Source organism: Entelurus aequoreus, linkage group LG23 (genome assembly GCF_033978785.1).
Source record: "Entelurus aequoreus isolate RoL-2023_Sb linkage group LG23, RoL_Eaeq_v1.1, whole genome shotgun sequence".
NCBI lineage: Eukaryota > Metazoa > Chordata > Actinopteri > Syngnathiformes > Syngnathidae > Entelurus > Entelurus aequoreus.
Window position 1 is genome coordinate 30,106,280 of NC_084753.1, and position 18,283 is coordinate 30,124,562.

At 38.4% G+C, this 18,283-nt stretch overlaps 1 protein-coding gene across 1 annotated transcript in view; it reads right to left on the reverse strand.

The window, feature by feature from the left end:
• ints9 (integrator complex subunit 9) overlaps window positions 1-18,283 on the reverse strand; it is a 31,044-nt gene that overhangs the window by 5,387 nt on the left and 7,374 nt on the right. Inside the window, exons 6-13 of the mRNA XM_062034893.1 lie at window positions 10,527-10,613; window positions 10,334-10,454; window positions 10,055-10,189; window positions 8,775-8,886; window positions 8,535-8,715; window positions 6,988-7,048; window positions 4,266-4,437; window positions 4,072-4,196 (exon numbers count right to left, since the gene is read on the reverse strand). Of these exons, the coding sequence (XP_061890877.1) occupies window positions 4,072-4,196; window positions 4,266-4,437; window positions 6,988-7,048; window positions 8,535-8,715; window positions 8,775-8,886; window positions 10,055-10,189; window positions 10,334-10,454; window positions 10,527-10,613 (994 nt within the window). The remainder of the gene's footprint in view (window positions 1-4,071; window positions 4,197-4,265; window positions 4,438-6,987; window positions 7,049-8,534; window positions 8,716-8,774; window positions 8,887-10,054; window positions 10,190-10,333; window positions 10,455-10,526; window positions 10,614-18,283) is intronic.

Consider the following 18,283-nt stretch of genomic DNA (forward strand, 5'->3'; position numbering starts at 1 on the left):
GACTTGCTGCTTGCAGAAGAAGTTTAAGTCTCTTAGTTTTACTCCGGTAATTTAGAGCAAGACTTAACAATACTAGTCAGGCTGTTTCGGTCTGTACCTGAAAGACGGTGAAACCAACAAATTAAAAGAAAAACACATAAGACAGATGAGGTGGTTCGGGCATCTGGTCAGGATTCCACCCGAACGCCTCCCTAGGGAGGTGTTTAGGGCACGTCCGACCGGACCCAGGACACGTTGGGAAGACTATGTCTCCCGGCTGGCCTGGGAACGCCTCGGGATCCCCCGGGAGGAGCTGGACCAAGTGGCTGGGGAGAGGGAAGTCTGTGCTTCCCTGCTTAGGCTGCTGCCCCCGCGACCCGACCTCGGATAAGCGGAAGAAGATGGATGGATGGATATTAATATACACACATATACATATAGTGGGTTATTGACCAAATACTTATTTTCCACCATAATTTACAAATAAATTCTTTAAAATTCCTACAATGTGAATTTGTGGACTTTTTTTTCACATTCTGTCTCTCACAGTTGAAGTGTACCTATGATGAAAATTACAGACCTCTGTCATCATTTTAAGTGGGAGAACTTGCACAATCGGTGGCTGACTAAATACTTTTTTGCCCCACTGTATATACGCACGCGCGCACACACACAAACAACATTTTGGTGCCAGTACCAAAATGTATTTTGATAATTTTCTAAATAAAGGCGACTGCAAAACATGGAATTATTGGCTTCATTTTAACAAAAAATCTTACGGTACATTAAAGATATGTTTCTTATTGCAATCAAAGAACAACTGTGGCCTTAAATGAAATAACATACTAGAAAACTTGTCTTTTAGTAGTAAGTAAGCAAACAAAGGCTCCTAATTTAGCTGCTTTAGTAAGCAATAACATATTGTGTCATTTCTCATTCTATTATTTTGTCAAAATTATGCGGGACAAGCAGGAGAAAATGGATTAGTAATCTACATGTTCATTTACTAACATGTTAATATCTGGTTATTTGTTTTACCATGTTCCATCTACATGTTAAATATAATAAACACTAATTATTCTGTTTGGAGGCTTTACATCCGTTTAGGATAATACCATCATGCATTGCAGGGGATTGAATGGGTGTAATTTTGAATAATGCGTTGTGTTGGACGTTTTTTTTATATACCATTTTTATTTTTTTTAAATATATTTATTTATTTTTTTATATATATATATTTTTTATATACCATATTTATATAAAAAGTTCAGTGAGCAGGTTGTGTTGTGTGACTTGGGGTTGTACGGGATACCGGTACTAATAAAGAGCCGTGGGTGCTAATGAATTGAAAACAGTAGTATACTGCCTTTGAAAAATTATTTTCTTCACCCGCATGCTGCTGTGCAGCGGCGACGTTGTTGAGCCGAGTAGCATGATTGTTTTTTAAAGTATTTTTAAAAAAAAATCATGCAGACCTGCCCGAAGAGTTTAAAGGTAATGTAGTTAACTAGCTCCCCTGCTGTGCATTTACGTAGCCGCGCACACAGCTGTGGAGTCCAAACCGCCCACGTAGCGCAAACTAATACAAGAGACATTACTGAAGTTTGTAGCCAATTGCTACAATTTGTATTGTTTTTAGTATTTACTAATGATTGTAGAGTGGCAACCACAAATCATGAAGCATTTAATAAAATGTCAGTAAAGCTTTTTATTAGAGATGTCCGATAATATCGGACTGCCGATATTATCAGCCGATAAATGCTTTAAAATGTGATATCGGAAATTATCGGTATCGGTTTCAAAAAGTAAAATTGATGACTTTTTAGAACGCCGCTGTACGGAGTGGTACACGGACGTAGGGAGAAGTACAGAGCGCCAATACACCTTAAAGGCACTGCCAATCACATAATATCTACGGCTTTTGACACACGCACATGTGAATGCAATGCATTCTTGGTCAACAGCCATACAGGTCACACTGAGGGTAGCCGTATAAACAACTTTAACACTGTTACAAATATGCGGCACACTGTGAACCCACACCAAACAAGAATGACAAACGGGAGAACATCCGCACCGTAACACAACAGAACAAATACCCAGAACCCCTTGCAGCACTAACTCTTCCGGGACGCTACAATATACACCCCCCACTACCTCATATCCCCCCCCAACCTCAACCTCCTCATGCTCTCTCAGGGAGAGCATGTCCCAAATTGCAAGCTGCTGTTTTGAGGCATGTTAAAAAAATAATGCACTTTGTGACTTCAATAATAAATATGGCAGTGCCATGTTGGCATTTTTTTTTCCATAACTTGAGTTGATTTATTTTGGAAAACCTTGTTACATTGTTTAATGCATCCAGCGGGGCATCACAACAAAATTAGGTATAATAATGTGTTAATTATACGACTGTATATATCGGTATCGGTTGATATCGGAATCGGTAATTAAGAGTTGGACGATATCGGAATATGGGATATCGGCAAAAAAGCCATTATCGGACATCTCTATTTTTAGTATTTAGTATTGTTTGTAGTGTGGCAAACATAAATCATGAAGCATTTAATAAAATGTCAGTAAAGCTTTTTATTCCAACCTAATCCTAGGTTACAGCAGACTAAATGTAATATATAAAATTGTAAACTATTCTTTAAATGCAACAAGAAAAGCCAAGCGTGTTTAATGCCTTTTTAATTGTTATTTTAATCTTCTAAAATTGTTCTTTGAGTGCATTTAGAACCATATGTTTAATGTATATAATATATGATTTTTTTGTTAAAACAATGCCAAAAATGAAACTTCTTTATGATCCTTTTTATTTTGGAAAGAGTCTAAATACATTTTGGTACCGGTGCCAAAATATTGGCATCGGGACAACCCTAGCCTGACCATGTGTGTTGACTTTGTGTTCAGGTGGGAAATGCCATTCAAGGCGTTATTCATGGACACTAACCTGAAATACTGACATTGTCCACTCGATGGCGGCAAACGTGCAGCAACTATGCGGTCAGATATTTTAAACCAGGGGTGTCCAAAGTGCGGCCCGGGGGCCATTTGCGGCCCGCAGCTAATTGTTTACCGGCCCGCCACACATTCTGGAAATACTATTGTAAAAATAAAAAAGAACATTAAAAAAAGTGGAATGAGGTGAAGTCTAACGAGAAAAAGTTGCAATGTTGACACAAAAGCCGCCATGCAGGCTGTTCTTTTTTCTTTTGTCTTTCTTCATTTTTCTTTTTTTGCCATTGTTCAAAAAAAAAAATAATAATGCCAAAAAAATCCATGTTATAATGAATTATTTTCAGGGCTCCAATTACTTCAAATATTTCACTTTAAAATGTTTTATGTGGTAAATATTGCATATATTGTGTAGTAGCCATATAAAAACATCAAAGTTTTCTGTGACAAAAGCACATAGAACAAACAAAATAATAGTTCCGGCATAAAATCGACAGAAATATCTGAAGTTGATCTCGTAACTTAAGTGTTGAAAGTAAAAGAAAAACCTAATAAAAATGTACCACTTTATGAGTGGGGCACCTTTTGGATCCCAAATATATTTAGTGATTTTTTATTTATCTTTTCACTGTGATTACTCAAAAATATGAAATAATTAAAATCAATGGTGTCCTGCATTATTGATCTTTTAGGGCTCTAATTACTAAATACTGCATATTTCAGTTTTACTATAAAAAAACTAAGTTGTTTTTGACAGAAAAGCCATAAAACATTTTTTTTATTTGTATTACTTTATATCAACTTGAAGTTGATATAGAGATTTACTGTAAGCGTTAAATAATTTAAAAAAAATAATAATCTGACTTATTTTTAACATTTTAATGACTGAGACCCTTTATGGTCCCCCGGACCCCTAAAGGTAAAATAAATAAAAAATGCATATATTTTGTTATGGTTTGAAAATGAAAAATATCAAAATGGGCCCCACATGCTTTAATTTTTCCGTGTGCGGCACTCAGGGGGAAAAGTTTGGACACCCCTGGTTTAAAGTCATTCCTTTTTAAACTCGGGCCAAAATGAACATAGGTCTGTAGTTTGGACACTCCTGATGCAAGACATTTTGAATTGTACCTGGACCTCCTTGAGCAGCTTGGACACTTGGTGAAAGTTGAGTCGCGTGTCGATGGGACAGTACACGCACTTCATGGCGAGCGGCTGGTAAGGAGCCAAAGCATCCAGGTAGGAGAAGTCAGGCTCTGATGGCAAATTAAACAAAGATTTTTCATTCCGACATGACGTGTGTGTGTGAAGAAGATGCTCCTCACCAGTGAAGATGATGGTGTTCAGGCTGGATTTGCCCCACAGCTCCATAAAGTGCACCACGTCCCCGAAGCGCAAGGACGGGTGACCGGTGAACACCACGCACGGCTGGCGGAAGTCGCTGCTGAAGTCGCCGTGAATGCTGGGAAAGTGTTTCAGCTTGTTGCTCTGGATCAGCTGGAAGAAGAAGAAGACAAGACAAGTGACATCTCATCATCAGCTGACATGGGTGTCATGTTGTGTTCCCGGTTAAAGACAAGCCCAACGTAGACCTGAGGGCAAGTGAAAGGACACGTTGACTTGAGGAGCTTCAGCTTTGTTGTTCTTTGTGAAATGATTGAACAAAGCGTACATCAGGGGTGTCCATACTTTCTACACTGAGCGCCGCAGGTTGAAAAATCAAAGCACATTTTGATAGCCAATATTTTACAAATATTTTCGTGGTTTTTTTTTTTTTAACTTTAATGCTCTCCTCAAGTTTGGTCCTTGAAACCCAGAAGTATCTCAGTCATAAAAATGTTAAAGATAATGTTTTTCTTTCATTGCGCAAATCTCTAGATAAACATTAACATTGTTGATGTAAGGTTGTATTTCATTATTTTTTTCATGTTTTATTCCGTTTTTGTTCAAGAAAACCCTGTTTTTTTTGACAAACACAAAATATGCAATATTTTCCCCAAAAGAGTTTTCAAAGTGGAATATCTGACGTGAAGTATTTGGAGCCTTATATACACACACGCATGTATATGTATATATATATATATATATATATTAGAGATGCGCGGATAGGCAATTATTTCATCCTCACCCGAACTAACATTTTATCAAAACCACAACCGCCCGCCACCCGCCCGTTGTTATATATCTAATATAGACGATGCAAGGCAGAAAGGAGACTGATCCAATGCAGCAGAGACATTCAATGCGTGCCACACATTAATATCTCTTGGCAACACAATAGAGGCTAAGAGATATTAATGCGTGATAATATTATTTATCATTATTATAATATTATTGTCATGTCTATGTGGGCTCTGTACCGAGGATGTCGTTGTGGCTTGTACAGCCCTTTGAGACACTTGTGATTTAGGGCTATATAAATAAACATTGATTGATTTCCATTAAGAAAGTGTTGACTATTATTGTTATTTTTTTCCCCTGGTCTTTAGTATTCTCTTTTTTAGTTTTCTTCCCCCTACAAACCCCCCCCTCATTTACTTCCGTGGTCATGTTTCCTCTTACGTCATTGACAGCGATCGATAGCACTTCGGCTTTGACTTCCTGTCGCTGGAAGGATACTTCGTCTTTGACAGCTGCTGGAATCTGAAGAAATTGATTATTGTTTTTTTTTTGTACAGGCGCAAAACAGGACAGTCGCGTGCTGGTTAAGGACCCCCGGCAACTTTGTGACTTTATTGGACGCAGCCCCGGAAGTAAATGTGGGGGGGGGGGAGGTTTTTGTAGGGGGGAAGAAATTTGGCGTGACAGCTGCAGCAGTGCCTGATGAATAATTGCCTGTTTCAAAGAGTGCTGCTCGTTTTTCGTATGTGGGTAACAACATTTAACTATGTATATATATTTCCGAATTGGTTCAACCGCCACCCGCCCGAATCTATTTAAAATCTATTTTTTTTGTCATGCATCCGCCCGACCCGCGGATTATCCGCGGACTCCGCGGTTGTGTCCGCAAACCGCGCATCTCTAATATATATGTATATATATATACACATACACATATATAATATATGAATGTGTATATGTATATACACACATACACATATATATGTGTGTGTGTATATATATACCGGTATACACATTCATATATTATATATGTGTATGTGTATATATATACATATATATATACATATATATACACATACACATATATATGTGTGTGTGTGTATATATATATATATATATATTAGGGCTGCAACTAACAACTAATTTGATAATCAATTAATCTGTCGATTATTACTTTGATTAATCGATTAATAATAGGATAAAAGAGACAAACTACATTTCTATCCTTTCCAGTATTTTATTGGAAAAAAACAGCATACTGGCACCATACTTATTTTGATTATTGTTTCTCAGCTGTTTGTAAATGTTGCAGTTTATAAATAGTTTATTTAAAAAAAAAAAAAAAAGCCTCTGCGCATGCGCATAGCATAGATCCAACGAATCGATGGCTAAATTAATCGCCAACTATTTTTATAATCGATTAGTTGTTGCAGCCCTAATATATATATATACACACATACATATATATATATACACATACACTTATATATGTGTGTGTGTATATATATATATATATATATATATATATATATATATATATATATATATATACACACACACACACACACACACACGTGTATATATATTTATATATACATATATATGTGTTTATGTATACACACACACACACACAATAACACACACGTGTATATATATTTATATATACATATATATGTGTTTATGTATACACACACACACACACAATAACAGTGCAATACTTTTTCATAACATGGTCACTACGGTCCAGTTTCTCTTGTTGTATTCTTATTTTACGGTTATATTTGTGTTCTCATTGTTGCTTTTTATTTTTATTCTTATTGTAATAATTTTCTGTTTTGTTTCCATTCATACCCCCATTATTTCTCAACTCTGTACACTGCTGCTGGAATTTTAATTTTGCTCTACTCAACATGTGTGGGAACGCACCTCTGCATGGGGAAAGGGAGGCTCTGGAAGATACACTTTGGACTGCTTGTTGTGACACAGCCTTAAAGAATGATGAAAACAATGTATTAGGTTTGTCCCGCTACCAATATTTTGGTACGGGTACTTTTCCGTACTATTCCAAATAAAAGGGGACCACAAAAAAACGGCATTATTTGAACAAAAAATCTCACAGCGCATTAAACATGTTTTTTATTGCAATCGAAGAACAATTTTGGCCTTAAATAAAATAGTGAACATACTAGACAACTTGTCTTTTAGTAGTAAGTAAACAAACAAAGGCTTCTAATTAGTATACTGACGTATGCAGTAACATATTATGTCATTTATCATTCTATTATTTTGTCAAAATTATGAGGGACAAGCTGTAAAAAATGATTATTAATCCACTTGTTCATTTACTGTTAATATCTGCTTATTTTTCGTTTCAACATGTTCTATCTACACATCTGTTAAAATGTAATATTTACTTATTCTTCTGTTTGGATACTTTACAGTGGTTTTGGATGATACCACAAATTTAGGCGATCGATCCAATACCAAGTAGTTACACGATCATACATTGGTCATATTTAAAGTCCTCATGTGTCCAGGGACGTATTTTTTATATTTGTAAAAAGCACTTCACATTGAGTAAACAACCTCAAAGTGCTACAGTGTATTAGAAAATAAAATAAAAATAAAATCAAAAGATATAAAAAAATGTATTAAAATTAAAAACTAGAACAGCAAAATAGCTAAAACTAGAATGGATATATCTAAGAAAAGGCTTTTTTAAAAAGAAGGGTTTTTAAGTCTTTTTTAAAAGCATCCACAGTCTGTGGTGCCCTCAGGTGGTCAGGGAGAGCGTTCCACAGACTGGGAGCGACGGAGCAGAAGGTTTATAAACATAATATGAATTTTTAAAAAAGGAAAAAATATTTTGTGACAATAAAAAATATGGACGTAATCACAGTAGTATCGACTAGATAAGCTATTGTACTTAGTATCACTACAGTGGATGTCAGGTGTATATCCACCCATCTTTTGATAGTGGTGACGCCGGTGAGCTATCATATCCTCCTACGGTGCGTAGTGAAGCATGTTTAGCTATTCTTCGTCCTGCAGGGATGATACTTGTAAGAAACTTACTTTATTTGTCGCCATGGAGGCCAGGATTAGTGATTTAGAAGTAGCTAAAACAGATGGACGTTAGCCGCTGGCTAGCTAACTAGCCATGTCTTAAAGCACCTCTTCCTGAGGGTGTTTCAGTGTTATAGCTTCACCTTTATCGTTAATTTTTGGGCCAAATTGCGTCCGCACTCCCTTTTCTGTCTACACACTGTGTCTGCTTCTAAGTACTCAGTGATTGTGTGCTGCCGAACATGCTCCCCTGCTCGTGAAACAAGCAATGTCACGACGCGCCGTCATGCCCGTTAAAAAACAAAAAACTATACTAGTACCGCGATACTATACTAGTACCGGTATACCGTACAACCCTACAATGTATTCATGTAAACTGCTCGATAGAAGAAAAAACATCTTCTCACCACTCGGCAAAGATCTGCGAGAACTCCAGTGAGCTGTTGGCGACGGGTGAGATGAAGTAGAAGGGGGTGGTGCCCAGGTTGGCGCTGTCGATGAACTGGTACAAACACTCCAGGAGGTCGTAGATCACACCGGAAGAGTAACAAGGCACCAACACGTTGCCCCCGGCGCGTATCGTCATGGCTAGAAGAGCAAACGGGTCAGACAATCCAGCTCACCCAGGCCAAAATGTTCAATCCTACCCAGGTTGCTGCAGAATTCTCCCAGCATGCCATCTGGGTTGGCAGTGGGCATCTGGGTGAGGCCCGTCAGAATAAGAACATCGCTGTTCTTCAAGGAGCTTTGGTCCATCGGCTGGAATGGGACAAGAGACGTGAACCCAAGTCTCGCGAGAGACACAATCGATACCACTAAAAAATGTGTTGGATAAAACGTTGAATCATTTTTTTTTTTCTTATTGGTCGGACGAAAGCGGGAGTATGAAAAGAAACACTGGCTCTCTGGTAACCCAGCAACGCAGGAATTGATCACGTGACACATTAACAGCCAATCAGGTAAAAAGACATTTGGTTGATTCTCTGCATGGAGTGAGAAGAGAAAGTCAAAATGAAGAAACTGTGGATAAAAGAGGAAAAGTCACCTGGACAGTTTTTGGATCTTGTCAAAGGGACCGTAGTCAGACCAATGTGGTCTGTAAATGATGCAAGGCAAGACCGCTAATACCACGCCACCTTAGCCGCGCTCACTCTTTAGAGTACAGCTGTAACTTCCTGCTACTAAACTTCCCAATGTCACCTTTTTCCCACCTTTTTAAGGAGCGCTGTAAGTGGCTGATCCGTTGGCGGTCCCGTCTTTTCCCCCTGTAACGTATGTCTGCTCCTAGCGGGATTGTGCCGAAAATGTCATTTCAGTTCTTATGTGTCTTGTACATGTTAAGAATGGACAAAATAGAGCTGCTGTCTGTCATATAACGTACACTTATTCAGACTGTTGTTCACTATTCTTTATTTATTTTAAATTGCCTTTCAAATGTCTATTCTTGGTGTTGGGTTTTATCAAATAAATTTCCCCCAAAAATGCAACTTATACTCCAGTGCGACTTATATATGTTTTTTCCATCTTAATTATGCATTTTCGGCCGGTGCGACTTATACTCCGGAGCGACTTATACTCCGAAAAATACGGTATGCAAATAAACATTTACAAAAGCTTTCTATGTGAATAACTCAATTCACAAGGTACATATCTGCGGCTTAAAATTAATTTATCTTCAAAAATGTAATGGGTGAGGCTTTAATATCTCGGTGCGCTCTATATATAGTCCAGTAAAAACAGTAGTTACTAGTACTCACCGATACCTCCAAAATGTGCCGTATCGGAACGTCCCTATGTTTTAGTGAGTCTTTGGCGTACCACGAGACGGAGCCCACGTACCACTACAGTTTGAGAATCACTGGGCGAGAAGCATGTCCACTAAATACAGGACATCTGGGATCCCTGTTAGTGACTCAGCTCTGCATACCTGTGGGTGTGTGGTGAGGAGAGAGGAGCCCGAAACGTAGGACACTTTCTCGTGATGGGACTGGATGATCCAGTTGGAGCTTCCCAAAGAGTAGCCAGAGCTTAAAGGGGAGATTTGTACCGCTCCGAACAGCTCCTGCATGAAGTGACCAAAGAATGTGGTCATTGATAACGGGGAAAAACATCCTCATGCTCCATTTGAGACACCCCCTTCTTGATGAGTTTGGAACTGCTAAGTTGTCTAAAAACGTCTGGGCAGAAAGAAGAAAACCATTCCTACCACTTTCTGTGAGTAACCCACAAGCTGGACTTTGCTGAGCGCAGAGTTGACTTCCTGCATGCCGTAGCATCGCTTCCACGTCCAGACGTCCACTGCATCCTTCAGTGGTCCAGGAAGCATCCTTGTGCAATAGTTGTCATGTCATTTCACTTTACTCACGTGTTGCTTTTTCCTTCAAAGTGACTTGTTTTACCGTTGTATTTCCTTGTTCTTCCAGCTGGGGGCAGACTGCGCTTTAGGAACTCGCTCCATGAAGTTCACCAGCTCTTCCATCAGCAACCTGATTGACAATTCACACACACCCACTAGTGTTGTCCCAGTGCCAATATTTTGGTACAAAGATGTTTTCATACTTTTCAAAATCACAAAAAATGTCATTATTGGCTTTATTTTAACATAAAATCTTATGATGCATTAAACATTAGTTCCTGCACCGCCAGGAGACTTCAATGTGAAAGACATCCACTCAAAACAATGGCGGCAAGTCCAACTTCTCTCTTATAGATTCTGGAAGCGATGGAAACAAGAATACCTGTCAACCATACAACCTAGGAGAAAATGGTATGCAGAAAGGCCTAACCTGCAAGTTGGAGACCTAGTACTACTGAAAGAAGGCCAGGTGAGAAGAAATGAATGGCCCACTGGACTCGTCGTCAAGTCCATCAACAGCCATGACAACAAAGTAAGAAAAGTAGACGTCAAGATCATCCGACAAGGTACTCCAAGAATCTACACTAGACCTGTATCAGAGGTCGTGTTGCTCCTTCGTAAAAAGACTGTATAGTGGTATAAAACATTATACAGGCGGGGAGTGTTATGCCCATTTGATTGTAGACTCTTACTGACACCTTGTGGCGATATGAAAATACTACGCTTCATTTGAGTGGCCTAGTGGTTCGAGTGTCCGCCCTGAGATTAAAGATTAAGATTAAAGTACCAATGATTGTCACACACACACTAGATGTGGTGAAATTTGTCCTCTGCATTTGTCCCATCCCCTTGGGGAGCAGTGGGCAGCAGCGGCGCCGCGCCCGGGAATCATTTTGGTGATTTAACCCCCAACTCCAACCCTTTGTTGCTGCCCTGAGATCGGTAGGTTGTGAGATCAAACCCCGGCCGAGTCATACCAAAGACTATAAAAATGGGACCCATTACCTCCCTGCTTGACACTCAGCATCAAGGGTTGGAATTGGGGGTTAAATCACCAGAAATGATTCCCGGGCGCGGCCACCGCTGCTGCTCACTGCTTCCCTCACCTCTCAGGGGGTGATCAAGGGTGATGGGTCAAATGCAGAGAATAATTTCGCCACACCTAGTGTGTGTGTGTGTGACAATCATTGGTACTTTAACTTTAACTTATTGCAATCAAAGAATGAATTTGGCATTAAGATAGAAAATGTGTTTTTTAGTAGAAAGCAAGCAAACAAAGGCTCCTAATTTGTCTGCTGACATATGTCATTTCCCATTCTATTATTTTGTCAAGATTATGAAGGATTGTTAATCTTGTGTTGACTTTTTGTGCTGGTTGAATTTTTTTGTGAGCACCTTGACAAGGAAAGATTGTTTGGATTGGGTCATAAAAGTAAATACTGTATTGCGGATTTCAAGAAGGTACACGTCGTGACCTGTGTTACTCGTGAAATCCACAGGATGGCGACAAAATGCCACATGTCCGACCGCCAGATAAATAAACGTAACATGAAAACACCCCGCCCGGCCAGTTTACAGTTTATTGAACCAGATCGAAGATGCCGGCGGGACGCCTTTGGCCCACGGGTCGTAGTTTGGACACCAGTGGTGTAGATCCCCCCCATGTATTCACATTCAGGAGTGCTAGCTTGCTGTGAGCTATTGTTAAGCATGTTTAGCTATTCCTCGTCCTGCAGGCATGATACTTGTAAGTAGAGATGTCCGATAATATCGGACTGCCGATATTATCGGACGATAAATGCTTTAAAATGTAATATCGGAAATTATCGGTATCGGTTTCTAAAAGTAAAATGTATGCCTTTTAAAACGCCTCTGTACGGAGTGGTACACGGACGTAGGGAGAATGCTAATAAACCTTAAAGCAGGGGTCACCAACCTTTTTGAAACCAAGGGCTACTTCTTGGGTACTGATTAATGCGAAGGGCTACCAGTTAGATACACACTTAAATAAATTGCCAGAAGTAGCCAATTTGCTCAATTTACCTTTAACTCTGTTATTATTAATAATTAATGATATTTATCTTTGTGGAAACACTGATCATCTTAATGATTTCTCATAATAAATATATATAGAAACAGATAAATATCAATATGCAACACTTTATTTATATATTTTCTCTAAGTGCACATTTTTCAAATTGAACATTTTCAAATGATCACTTCTAAGACAGTCTTGTGAAATCACAATATCCCATTTTAACTAGCTAGCCACTAACATTTTTTAACAAATCATGAATTACTTTGCACCATGTTTGTACAAATAATAACTCATGTAAAATACAAAAGTAAACTCTCAAATTTTTAAATCATGTCACACTTTGAACTGGACACCAAATCTGTTATCTGTTTCTTTGTCAGTTAGTGGGAAGCCTGGCATTGCATGCTGTTAACTAGTGTGTTGTACTCTGGTGTGTAACTTGACACTGCAACTCTGAGTGAGTCTTGCAGATGTGCATCAGTGAGGCGTGTTCTGTGTTAGTTCTTGATGATGTTCATGTCAGAAAAGGCTGATTCACAAAGATAACATTTTTCCTCATTGTTTGCGGAACCTTCTTAATCTTTTGGACATATTTTCACAGCAATCTGGCCTTAAGCTTAATTATGATAAATGTAAAATGTTAAGGATCGGAAATCTAAAGGGAACGTCCTTTCGAATGGAATGCAAAGTGCCTGTTTTGTGGACAGATGGACCAGTTAACATACTTGGTGTTGTTGTCCCAGAAAATCTGGAAGATCTAGGCTCAGTAAATTATGATAATCGACTAAGAAAGATGGACAAAATTATGCAATTATGGAAAGGGAAATCCCTAACCTTGTATGGTAAAATGTCTATTGCCAACTCGTTAATTATTCCTCAATTTATTTATTAGTTTTTGTCATTACCAGCTCCATCACAAAACTTTTTTAAGATTTATGAGCGGAGGGTCTTCGATTTTGTCTGGAACGGCAAACCAGAAAAGATTAAAAGAAAGGTTTTGTACAAAGAGTATGAATATGGGGGCCTGAAACTTCTCAACCTTGAAGCTATGTGTCTGTCTTTAAAAGCATCAATTGTTCCAAAGATGTATTTAAACATTGAGTGGTACACAAATGTCCTGTTGGACAAAACATGTACTGTATCGAAAGAAATTGTATCCTTTTTTACAAGTGATCCCCTCCCAGAGAGTCTGCTGGGAAACATGGCGGGGTTCATAAAGGAAACAATCCACTCATAGTGGTGTTTTCAATTTTATGTGCCAGAAAAAAGAGACGATATTTTGCAGCAGTTAATATGGATGAACTCTAATATTGTAATAGATGGAAAGCCTTTCTTTTGGAAAAATATGTTTGAAAGAGGAATCATTTTTGTCAATGATATTATCAATGAGAATGGTAAAATTATGAAGTATGATGAATTTAGAGCTATGTATGGTGATGCTTGCTCAAGCTTTTCATTTTATCAACTAACTGGATTAATTGGGAAAAGATGGAAACAAATAATTAATTATGGAACTACTAAATTATTAGTTTGTAAACCTCTAATAAGAAATTCTAGTTGGCAAAAAGGAACTAAAATAAATAGAAAAATATATAGTTTTTATTTAATAAAGAAATCTTTGAAGGCTGCCTCATACAACACAAATGGAAAATGGGAGGACTTTTTTGACTGCCTGTTGCCATGGGATGCCATATTCAAACTAATCTATAAAACCACTATCGATGTGCAAAATCGTTATTTTCAAATTAAAATTATTTATAACTTCTTACCCACAGGGAAAATGTTAAAATTATGGAATATGACAGTCAGATGATTGCCGATTTTGTTGTCAGGAGCCTGAATCCACCCTGCATTTGTTTTGGTATTGTCATATTGTGTCTTTGTTTTGGGTGGAAGTTGAAAAAATGTGTTTAAGGATTGGTTTGTTTATGAAGCTTAATGTGGTTTCTGTTATTTTAGGAGAGTTCATTGACAATCATGATTTAGTCAATGTAATTATAGTACTCGGTAAAATGTTTATTTTTGAGGCCAAAAACAGATATTCACTTAGTATTACTTTCATTAAAACATTTATTCAGTATTTTCTAACTTTAGAAAGTTACATGGTTGAAAACGATAATGATGCCAAAAAAATTAAAAAAAAAAGATGAGAAGTCCTCAAAGGCTTATTTTGAAAGTATAATTATGTTTATAGATTATATGATATCTGTTGTTGTGTTCCCTAATTTGAGTGACCTGGACATAATCTGGACTGTACATAAATGCTTATTTTGAAAATGTAATTTTGTTTATAGATTATATGCAATCTGTTGTGTTCCCTAATTTTTTTCTGTGTACATGAATGAAGGTGTGTGTTGCTGAGTCCGACTTGGACATTATCTGGACTGGGCCTGGTTTAAAAAACCCTGTAAACAAATCTAATTTCATTGACAACCTGGTCTGTTGAAGATAAGGCCCTTTTTAAAAAAATAAAATAAAATAAGATAAATAAATAAAAAACATTTTCTTGGAAAAAAAAGAAAGTAAAACAATATAAAAATAATTACATAAAAAATAGTAATTAATGAAAATGTTAGTGGACCAGCAGCCTATACAATCATGTGTGCTTCAGGGACTGTGTCCCTTGCAGATCTGTTGTCTATGTTGTGGGAACCAGAATATTGGTAGCAGAAAGAAATAACCCCTTTTGTGTGAGTGGGTGTGGATGAGTGTGCATGGGGGAGGTTGTTTGGGTTGATGCACTGATTGAAAGTGTATCTTGTGTTTTTTCTATGAAGATTTAATTTTTTTAAAAAAAAAAAAAAAAAAAAAAAAAAAAATTTTTTTTTTTTTTTTTTTAGAACAGGCCCGCGGGCGACGCATCTGGTCCTTACGGGCGACCTGGTGCCCGCGGGCACCGCGTTGGTGACCCCTGCCTTAAAGGCACTGCCTTTGCGTGCCGGCCCAGTCACAGAATATCTACGGCTTTTCACACACATTACGGGGCATTACAACAAAATTAGGCATAATAATGTGTTAATTCCATGACTGTATATATCGGTATCGGTAATTCCATGACTGTATATATCAGTATCGGTTGATATCGGAATCTGTAATTAAGAGTTGGACAATATCGGAATATCGGCAAAAAAGACATTATCGGACATCTCTACTTGTAAGTGCTCTCTGTGTGTTTGTTACCAGCAATGTCACCATCATGAAGTGAAGTGAAGTGAATTATATCTATATAGCGCTTTTCTCTAGTGACTCAAAGCGCTTTTTACATAGTGAAAGCCAATATCTAAGTTACATTTAAACCAGTGTGGGTGGTACTGGGAGCAGGTGGGTAAAGTGTCTTGCCCAAGGACACAACGGCAGTGACTAGGATGGCGGAAGCGGGGATCGAACCTGGAACCCTCAAGTTGCTGGCACGGCCACTCTACCAACCGAGCTATACCGCCCCAACTGAGCTATACCGCCCCCATTTCCATGTCCAAGGAAAAAAAGTATTGGTATTTTTCTTTTAGTGTCTCTAATTCAGTTCAAGGTGTTATTTATTCGTTTTCAAATCTCTCCACCAGATATCCGACCTACTTATTCTGCACACCCCGGTCCGAGCTCTAAGGTCATCTGACCAGTGCTTTTTAGAACGCCCAAGGTCGAGACTGAAGACGAGAGGAGAGAGAGCATTTGCAGTAGCAGGCCCTAAACTTCAGAACGCTCTCCCTTCTGAATCTCAAAACGGCAACATCTCTGGATACTTTTAAATCTTCTTGAAAAACTCACTTATGTGCGCTGGCGGTCAACACAAACTGAGCTTTTTAACTGTATTATATTTATACATCATTTTTTTACTGTCTTTTAAACAGAATGTTTTGTATTGATTGTATTTTTTTTTTGTGTAATATTTTAAATATTTTACCTTATGTTTTTTACACAGTTCTAAAGCATTTTAACCATGTTTAACAATGTCTTCTGCTTATTGTGATTTTGATTATTCTTTTCATATTTACCCTTTCTGTTTTAATATGTACAGAGCTTTCTGGGGCGGTATAGCTCGGTTGGTAGAGTGGCCGTGCCAGCAACTTGAGGGTTCCAGGTTCGATCCCCGCTTCCGCTATCCTAGTCACTGCCGTTGTGTCCTTGGGCAAGACACTTTACCCACCTGCACCCAGTGTCACCCACACTGGTTTAAATGTAACTTAGATATTGGGTTTCACTATGTAAAGCGCTTTGAGTCACTAGAGAAAAGCGCTATATAAATATAATTCACACTTCACTTCACTTCTGCAGAGATGTCCAAACTACTTGAATTTTCCCCACGCGTGGTCATGACCCTAGGGGGAATCTGACCCTAGGGGCTTTTCGATTCATTTTGAAGGTCAATTTATATGCTGTTGTTTTGCCGCCACCTTGTGGACAACATGAGTAGTTCAGGACCTATGCACTTGACGTGCTGTGAACGGAACCAGCAATTACGTATATGACCCAATGCAAACAACCTTCACTGGCCATGGTGAGAAAAAAAAACACAGGAAAAAAAATGAACCAACACAAAATGCCAACAGGCATGGTCACACAAAAGACAATATAACATTAAAGCTGCAAGCAGCGATGGACGGGACCGACTTTGACGGCACATAAAATCCAAACCGGAGCAGTAATTAAAACTCTTTCATCAACTTTTAATTAGAAGGGTTCAATCTCTCTCCTGTGCTAGTTTGAAGCCGACACGACAAACGCGCTCAGAGGAGATAAAGTTTGAAAAAAGGTGACCGGTTTTTACAAAACTTTTGTTTTGAAGGGGGAATTGCAAACTTCCTGTTGATTTTTACTGGGGGTTGTAAGTGAGACCTACATAGAGGTTTTTGTTTCATGTCTCTAAGACATTCCTACTGGAAGTTACAGACAGTTTTGTCTGAGTGTTCTTCCTAGGAGCAGTTGTGTCTGTGTTTTCTTCCTAGGGGGCGCTAGAGCGCAATTTTGAGTTTTGGGGTTGGGTTTTTTATGAGAGCGCAATTTTTGCCAGTCCTGATGTGTGTGTCCAGTTTGGTGAGTTTTGAAGCATGTTAAGGGGGTCAAATTACAGCTCAAAGAGGCAAAAGTGACTGTTTTTACTAAACTTTTGTTTTGAAGGGGGAATTGCAAACTTCCTGCTTATTTTTGCTGAAAGATGTCAGTGTATGAAATGTAGGTCTAAGTGAGACCTACATAGAGGTTTTTGTTCCATGTCTCTACGACATTCCTACTGGGAGTTAGAGGCAGTTTTGTCTGTGTTTTCTTCCTAGGGGGCGCTAGAGCGCAATTTTGAGTTTTGGGGCTAGGTTTTTTGATTAGATCGCAATTTTCACCAGTCCTGATGTGTGTGTCAAATTTGGTGAGTTTTGAAGTATGTTCAGGGGGTCAAATTACAGCTCAAAGAGGCGCGGAATAATAATAACAAAACCTTACAATTACAATAGGGTCCTCTGTCCCAAAGGGACATTCGGTCCCTAATAATTAAAGCTGCAAGCAGCGTTGGTCGGGCCCGCATATTTGGCTGGTGCTAGTCCTAAGTGTCCAAAAACTTTTGTCTACTGTTAGTCCCAAGTGTCCAATACTTTTGTCTATTGTATTTCTAGTTACTTTACATGGAGTCGGCCAAGTTTTTTTTAGCCCAATGTGGCCCCCAGAGCAAAAAGTTTGGACACCCCTGACTTTGGGTCAGTAGTCTGTTTTAGAAATGTGCTATATAAATAAATCTACCTTGACCTTTTTGAATTCATTAGTATGGCCGTACTTTA